Source organism: Notolepis coatsorum, assembly GCF_963971535.1.
Source record: "Notolepis coatsorum genome assembly, chromosome: 12".
NCBI classification, from domain to species: Eukaryota; Metazoa; Chordata; class Actinopteri; order Aulopiformes; family Paralepididae; genus Notolepis; species Notolepis coatsorum.
In genome coordinates this window covers 107,029,837-107,039,102 of record NC_140176.1, presented here as the reverse complement: position 1 = coordinate 107,039,102, position 9,266 = coordinate 107,029,837, and the positions used below count along the sequence as shown (strand labels likewise).

The following is a 9,266-nucleotide window of genomic DNA, read 5'->3' as shown; positions in this document are numbered from 1 at the left end:
GGAAACAGCACGGCACAGGACAAGAAGGCCCTACAGAGAGTGGTGCGCTCAGCCGAGCGTACCACGGGTATTGCACTACCTCCCCTGCAGGTTCTATACAACAAGAGGTGCAAATCCAGAGCCTGCAGAATAATGAAAGACCCCCACCACCCCAATAACAGCCTGTTCCAGTTGCTGAGGTCAGGCAGACGCCTGCGAACCCCAGCTACTAGGACAGAGAGGCTTAGGCTCAGCTTCTTCCCCCAGGCCATCAGAGCCTTGAACAATGAACACTGAGTGCCACAGAACACTGATCTATCCACACACAAGCACACACGAGCACACACACGACACACTAGCAGCCACTTTAACACTTTAACATGAGCAGACACACACTCATGCCGCACACGCCCACACTTATGGCCAAAAAGGAAAGGTCACTTTAAATTAGTATAACAACAGTAACAGTGTATTGCACTACCTAAGCTACCTAGCATGTCCTATATGCCCTGTAAATAACTATGTACAGATACCGAGATGTCCCACCATGTTACCTGTTACCTGTTTATTGCACAATGTTGTTTTTTATTGGATTCTATTACATGTTGTACCACTGTATTGCACATCGTTGCGGGCAAGACCACCCGCATTTCATTGTATACTTGTATGCCGTGACAAATAAAACTCTTGACTTGAGGGTCCCCCATTTTCAATTCATCAGTAGTGTACAACTGTACAAGCAAAACTGTACATTGGAATATTGACAAGACCATACTTGGTCATTTTTACTGTACATTGGAGGGGGTTGTGTTAGGACATTTACAGGGGCCAGTTTCGAATTGCAGTCTCCCGTAGGTGTTTTTTGAGTGTTTTTGAAAGTGGGTAACGATTCACATTCCTTTACAGCTTTGGGTGTAGTGGTTAACACTGTCACCTCACAGCAAGAAGGTCCAGGGTTCGATTCCCGCTTGGGGCCCAGGTTTCCGTGATGCCAGGTACCCAGGTGGGGTATCTCCCGGGCCTTTCTGTGTGGAGTTTACATGTTCTCCCCAGTGCTCGCAAGGGTTCCCCCTCCCCCGATAAGAGAAACCCAATGGAAAAACATGCACAACAGATCGCTGACGGTGTCGGGTCCCTGACGAAGACGGGCTCGAGCACTTGGATTGGTCCCCGGGCGCAGCCCTCGCCAACGCCCTGTCTACTCCCGGCAGCCCTTGGGGGGAAGGACGACGGGATGGGTTAAGAGCAATTGCTCTTAACACTATGGTCGCCAAAAACGCCTTACCACGTCATTCCTCGCCATGCTCATTCTGCCAAAGACGCCGTACCACGTCTTTGATATCAATATTTCAAAAATATGTGATCGCAATCATATTTCTCCCCCGGAGACTTGAGATCTACTGTTGATCCCCTCTCAACTATCCAACGGTTCAAGAGCGCCATCTGGTGGCCGATCGGCGGATCGCCCAGACAGGAAACAGGAAATGGAAGCTGGTGCTCATTCCAATTCGGTCCGATCACTCACTAATAGTCCCAGGACTCTAGCTAGACGCAATGGATAGCAATCCGTTACCAATAACTCGATAAACAACATGATTTGGACGTATATACTATTATACAACCTGGAGATGGATCGCATATTTCTACATCCCATAATAGGAATATTTCTGCTCCACGCTCATCGCCCAACGGCCCGAGGAGACTGGGGTAAGATTCAGCGTTATTTTTTAACTTGTTCGATATAAACTGCTCTGATGATCATATCACCCACACTAGATGAATCATCTAACATTGGCCACGGAATTATAAACGACCCCCCCCCCCCATCCGGTCGACATCAGATGATAAGTAGTAACTTCTAGAAGCACGTCCATTTGATTTTTTTTGCTATCAAACTGTATACAATCATCAATATACCGTAATTCCTCTAATAGTAACCGGGTCTCAAATACAAGCCGGGTCTCTATTAATGGCCGGGTGCGCTCTTGAGCTAAGCAATTATAAGCCGGCCTCCTAATACAAGCCGGGTTACTAATATACTGAGCTGCATACTGAGCTAGTTACTTGATTTCACTTTGAAAATGTTGAAATGACCAGTGACCACCTGTAATTGCACTGTTTACTATTTCATACAGTACTTGGTTTCAATAAATGAACCCAGTACATTTTACTGGGTTCAAACTGACACAAAATGTTGATTTATTCATTATGATCCGTTTGAAAATTTGAAATATAGGCCTCCCTCTTATACAGGCCTCCTCCTAATACAAGCCTGGTACCCGCTACAGTTGAAACAAATACAAGCCGGGGTTACTATTAGAGGAATTACGGTAATGCATTTAGGGCTATAAATCACGTTCTGGAGAAAGCTGCAGAAAACGATAAAAACATACTTATACTTTAGACCGTATTTTAGTATGAATATGTGAATGAAAAAGTATAACGTTGCTACACCCTGAACAATAGATACTTGATGTTGAATGGGCCATAGTAATGTCAATTTAGCAATACAATTTAAAAAGTTATAGCCCTGCAAAGAAGGGGAACTTCTCCATAGACAAATAGAGCTGGTGTGGGATGGTTTATTAAGAATATAAGCCTGGCGACCAAAGTGTTAAGAGACAATTGCATGTGTGTGTGTGTGTGTGTGTGTGTGTATTCCTCTGTGTCTGTGCCACCCATTGCATGTCGTTGCATGTCGAATAAAGACCTCTCTCTAAAGAGGTCCTGCATTATTATTATTATTACAGTTATGTTTGTGTTTTAACTATGAGTTTGAGTGTTATTTGAAATAACCACCTCAGCCTTGGTTTTCAATGTAACACTATTTGCCAACTTATGGTTGGACAGTCAGAGTATCATGCTGGAACACTTACGGTTTGAAAGTTTGCTGCAGACGCACTTGAGACATCAGGGTTCTTATTTACATTTTTGTTTCCTTTATTTAACCAATATCACATTGATATTTCCACCTCTTCTTCAAGTGGGCCCTGGTCAAGAAGGCAGCATACAAACAATGTTCACATATAGAACAACATTAAAACAAACACGAATAAAAACAAATACATAAAGCCAATGGCGGCTGGTGAAAAATGTCCTACAGTAGGTGGGGCTGTGCCAGTTTCAGTACGGTATATAACCAGACCTGCAAACTGATACTGTAAGAGGTGAAAATGTGACATGTTTGTAAACCAAACCCCTGTAGGGGTGGGGGGGCATGAAGAAAATCGTTGTGATTTTAACATGTAAACGAAGCACTCAGAGAAGAAATCTATCCGGGTCTGACAGCACTACGATTACATTTTCATATCATGATATCATAACGTAGAGGCTGAGACTCACTTTTTTTGCTGCCGGTAGAACTAATTGGAAGAGCCGTCGCGTGTCGCGCTAACCCTTTCAGAAGCTTTGTGGTCCAGGCTTGACCTTTCCATGAATGTGTCTCTCCATAAATCCATTTAGTTAAATCCAGCACTGAATGTATCTGGTGATTATTATACATTCGACGACAACAACTATTAGCGTTAGTTACTTCCCGGACGTGATGCCAAACGAATGCCAATAGACAATTTGTTTTATTACTGTGAAGTTCCACATTTTACATTTTATCCAGTGCACATTTGGATAGTATTGTAATATTGTGATATCCCATGGATTATATATATAGCTGTTTTTTTTTATTATATACATTTCAACATTTGATTGCTGCATTCATTTTCATTTCATTCATTGCGTTCATCATTGTCGTCATCACGTCACATGCTTTGGGCGCTAAATGAATCGCCCTTTCGGCATCATATTTAAAGATGCTGATTGGCTCAATTTATGTTGCTAGGTGCACAGACTTGGCTGACAGGAGGAGCATGTTCAGTGCCAGGCTCACACTACCTAAATGCAGCACTGAACGGCACAGGAAGTCCTACATTCCGACAGCCATCAGACTTTACAACGCATCACTGTGCCTCACTGCATCACTGAGCACAGAGTGACAGTTACCATCTTCCTGGACTCTTACTTTTGAAACAGCACTGTGCAATATTACACCTACTGTAGACCTCAGTATATTTGTACTGTATTTATTTACTGTATATTTTATTCCATTTTTATTCTATTTTATTCTACTCTTATCTTAGGCAATTTGATTTGTTTTCTTATTCTTATTCGTGACCTGTTCTGTCTAAATGTTTACAGTAATGTTGAGCGATTTGCAGTGTCAAATTTCCCTCGGGATAATAAAAGTATTTCTATTCTATTCTATTCTATTCTATTTATTTTGCTATGTAATTTTTCAAATGGCTGCATTGCGCACTGACTGGGGCGATGTTTCTAGCACCCCAGAAGAGAGAGGGGATAAACAGGAAGCACAAACAATGATTTGTATAGTATTATATTACACGTTATTGTGCATTTTAAACACAAACATACTTAAAGTTAGTAATTATTACTTATTTAAAAAAAAAAGTATTATACTTTTAGTGGTCGAAATCTACTATTATAGAAAAATCCCAAACCACTTTCCACCAGGGGGGGGGGGGGGGGGGCGCCCTAGCGCCCTCTATGGACCAGCCGCCACTGCATAAAGCACACAAATACAAAATAAATAGAACACTTTTCTTCACATTTCAATGAAACCAGACAATATTAAAAACATGACCACTCCATTGCAAGAAGGTGTCCAATCTTTTCTTTGAAATGATCAATTCCAATGAGGGGACTCCAGCTTCAAATCAAAAGGCCACAAGACACGACATAAAACATATGTGCACATGCCAATACGTCCTTCATTCATTGGGGGGGGGGGGGGGACTATTTATGACACACTATAGCATGCTCCAATACATGCACCCATTCTAGTTACACATAATTTGGGTAAATAAGGTAATAGTTATTTTAGAATTATTTGCAAAAAGATGGGCAATGACCTTTACATAAAGCATAGTTCACAACGTCTTCAGTTTGACGTAGCCATACAGTCACAAGAGACCTTCAGTAGGGTTGGGCATCGTTTGTATTTGAACGATTCCGGTTCAGATTCCGATTCTCCATTTCGATTCCTGTTCTAAACGATTCTCGATTCCGATTCTTTGAGGTGCAGGTCAAAACAGGTCACAGCGTATTTCGCAGGAGATTTTTATTTTTTTTTCATGCTATTCACATTGTCAGTTGACTTGATACAGTTTAATTTGGTTGCTGTACTGTAACTAGGGTATTAATTAACAAAGTAAAAAAAAATAAAAAAAAATGTAATATGTAAATATGTTACTTCCGCTTCCAGAACCGGAAGTTAGGAACCGGTTCCTATTAGAACCGGTTCTCGGTGCCCAACGCTAACCTTCAGAGTAGGGAACAACACTGGGGTGAGTCTTTCTTCAGTCCCTAGTGGAATCTGGCGCCTCATGTTAACCCTTTCACTGCCACATGACAGCCGGTTAACCCTTTCACTGTGACAATACAGAAGGTTAGCCCTTTACTATCACACAACCGACGGCGATGCTGCGGAGCTAATGATGCTAATGATGGAGCATCGCCGTCGGTTGTGTGCTAGTAAAGGGTTAAACTTCTGTCGTGTGGCAGTGAAAGGGTTAATTGGCACAATGGCCAATCTCAGCAGCGGAGCTGAACAGGACTGGAGAGAGAGTGTCTACATGGTGTCATGGTGATTTAGCCATTTAAAGACCCAATCAGTGATCCAAACGTAAACAAGTGGGCAGTCCCACAACCAAAGATAAGAACGGATACATGTTTTTAATTCTCTAGCTGATTTGATTAAGCTCTTGATACAAGAACTGATAAGAGTATATGCTACACTGACAATGGGCAAGTGTGTGTGTGTGTGTGAGAGAGAGAGTTAGGGCTGGGCGATATGGCCTAAATATGATATCACGATATTTTCTGACCTTTCGGCGATACACGATACGCATCACAATGTTTTTCTTTTTTTCCCCAAACAATTCATTATGAGGCTTACCAAGACAGTATTTGAGTTTGCAAGCTAACATTGAAGACAAAATAAAATACCCATGCATTTAGCATTTTTATATTATATATTAGATTATTGGATTATTAGATTATATATTGCATATATTTAGCAATGAGATATTATATGATTTAGATATGAAATATGATGAATTGAAAATGGGGGACCCTGATGTAAACAAGACGAAAGTCTTTCTCTGGTCTGCATCCTCCAGTCCACTGTTGACTGTTGTTGTATTGAGCTGTACTGTATTGTACCCATGCTGCAATCTGTTAATAACATTTTCATTCATTCAGACGGCAAACAGAATCATTTTGATTGACAGTCGCGTCTGCCAATTACGTCACATCGCTTGCACCCGCCCTGCTGTTCTTAGCACCAATCGGCAAGCGCGTATTCATTTTTTACTTCCGCCATTGGAGAGCTCAATGACAACAACAATGGCAGCGGTAGCTCGCCGCGGCCGACGTTTAGCTTTTAGGTCCGCAGAATGACTAAACGACTGGAGGCATAATGATTTTACTGCAACGGATGTTATAATAAAAGCCTTTCCATACATCTGTCTGATTGAAAACTTTATTAACAGACCGCAGAATGGGCACAACTGAGTCAGCACGGGCTGAGATATGAACGACTAATGCTTGCTATATCTAGGTCGACCTCGGACGTTGCTATGTAAATACGCTGATGTTATTGAAAGTGTAACTATATAACGTTAATGCCACAAAACGAATGCCTTTGTTATCATAAGTAGTAACTTTTGATGCAGTAGTGTGTGTGTGGGGCGGCGCTGTTCAAAAGTGTCAACGTGTGGACCAGATTGACGCGACACAAGCCTCTTGGGCAAAACATCACGATATCCACGATACGTTTAAAAAGTGTATAGTTAATGAACTGTACCCGATATTTATATAATATCGTCATATCGCCCAGCCCTAAGAGAGACCCATTAGGATGAACAGAAAAACACATTTAATAGCTCCAGTCTGTTATTCCCAGTCCTCTGTGAGTGTTTGCTTGTCGAATGGGTTCACTAGCCTCCCAATCAATTAGCTTCATTAATGACCAGCCGTTCTGCTGGTTCTGTGTGTGTGTGTGCTTTTTTTTATATATCTAGCTTCTATATGCCAACGCTTTTTATATCTAGCTTTTATTAAATAGCCACATAGCTTTTATTAAGTATGAACTTGTATGCCACAGAATGTGTATCATATGCCACCATAACTCAAAAGAATACGAATAAATGGACAGGACAAAGAAAATGGAACCAGGCAGACACACCTCAGACACACAACACAACAGCAAAGTAACTCAGTGATCGTTCAGAGCGAACAGGTGGGTTTTAAGCGAGGTCTTGAATGTCTGTACGGTGTTGGCAGACTTGATCTTCATGTTCAAGTTTCTTTAATAGTTGTCATACAGAAGTACAGAATACTTTTATACAAAATGCTTCTTGCTGTTACGCTCCAGAGACTGAGAGGGAGCTTATTCCACTGATCTGGAGGGTGTTGTTTTCATACTATGTTTGCTGACAGGCTGACAGGCTCTTGGAAACTAAGTGGGGTTGCTCGAAGAAGAAGAAATAATTGCCCACATGTCGACCGCGAGCTAAATGGTCGAGTGAACCTTGTGTTTGCCGTGTCCTTAGGCGTTTATGGCCCTGGGAGAGAGAAAACATGTTTCATGCAAACCATTCGCTCTAGTCTGTTCATCAATACCTCGAATCGTCTCTTAACCCTTTCACTACCACACTACAGACAGGTTAACCCCTTTCACTACCACACTATACAGACAGGTTAACCCATTTGTCGTGTGGCATGTGAAAGGGTTAACCCTCTGTATTGTCGCAGTGAAAGGGGTAACCATTTTGGTAGTGTGGTAGTGACAGGGTTAAATGACTTAAATGGAATCACTTTTTAAACCTCGCCAGGTTCCCAGTCTCCAGGGAGTATAATTCTGGATCACACGGCACATACAACACCCCACATTCCCCACGCGTGATCCAACCAGGTGTCTGTTTTCATGCAGTGGACGACGTCTGCAGTGCAGTTGGCTGTTTCGCGCTCTAGATTCAACAGACTATAAGATGGTAAATGGTGGATTTTATATATAGCAGATTTGATCCAAAGCGCTTTACAATTTGTTCTTCACACTTAACCCCTTCACTCACACAGGGGAGGTGACCGTGCGAGGTGCCAACCTGCTCATCGGGATCAGTTAGGGGTTAATAAGTGTCTCGCTCAGGGACACTTCGACACGCCTCCCGGGAGGAGACGGGGAATCGATCCGGGAACCTCCGGATTACCAGACGACTGCTCTGCTCTATACCCACTGTCGCCCCCTATTCAATCCTCAATAGCCTCTATCCAGACTGTCCTCACGAGACACGGGTGGACAACCAGATCGTTTTTAAGATATTCTCGTCAGTATTTTTGAAGTATTCTCCATCATTTGGCCGTGTGGTGACCCTTTGTTGTTTGTTGTTCAAATGAACATCGTAGGGCATACGGATACCTAGAATGAGTTAAATAGTGAGGCTATACGATTGGAAATAGAGCAACATCACCTGCATATAGGCTGCGTAAAAAGAACAATATATCAATTGAGCAATATAACTTAGTATAATAATATATATATATAGTCTAGGCGCTGTTCGGGAGCACGTGGGTCCGGTGGGTGTTGTACACCACGACGCCGGGCGGATAGAACACCACCGGTTCGTGCGGCGGTCCCGGCGCGCTCACCGGGACCAGCGCGTGTCCCCCGGGCTCGTCGTGCTGGTCCGGCTTGGTGGTGGCCGTGAACGGCCTCATGTTGGTCCCCGACACCGGCGAGGTGATCCGCCAGAACAGGCTCTTCAGCGCCTTGCGGAACTCGCGGCGCATCAGGCAGTACAGGATGGGGTTCAGGCAGCTGTTGGAGTGCGCCAGGCACACGGACACGGGGAACACGTACGCCTGCGTGGCGTAGTACTCGTAGCTGAAGTGCACCACGTTGAGCTTCACCAGGATGCCCCAGGCGGTGAGCGCCTGGTTGGGCAGCCAGCAGAGGAAGAAGGACAGCACCACGATGGTGACGGACTTGGTCACCTTGGAGCGTCGCTTGGCGCTCGCGGCGCTCACGTTGTTGGCCGCGATGAAGCGCAGCAGCAGCAGGTAGCTGACGGAGATGACGGCCAGCGGGATCACGAAGCCGATCAGCACCTTCTGCGCGTGGTAGAGCCCCAGCCAGAACTGTGCGTCGCCGTTGTTGTCGGGGAACTTGACCAGGCACAGCTCCTCGTTGGAGACGGTCGCCGTGGTGGAGAAGA

General features: G+C 43.8%; 1 protein-coding gene across 1 annotated transcript in view; it reads right to left on the bottom strand.

Annotated features, from left to right (window-relative positions):
- Positions 1–8,598: 8,598 nt before the first annotated feature.
- rxfp3 (relaxin family peptide receptor 3) overlaps positions 8,599–9,266 on the bottom strand; it is a gene marked incomplete at both ends in the record, with an annotated part of 1,704 nt that continues 1,036 nt past the window's right edge. Inside the window, 1 exon segment of the mRNA XM_084325980.1 lies at positions 8,599–9,266. This exon segment is cut by the window's right edge and continues 19 nt beyond it. Within this exon segment, the coding sequence (XP_084182106.1) occupies positions 8,599–9,266 (668 nt within the window).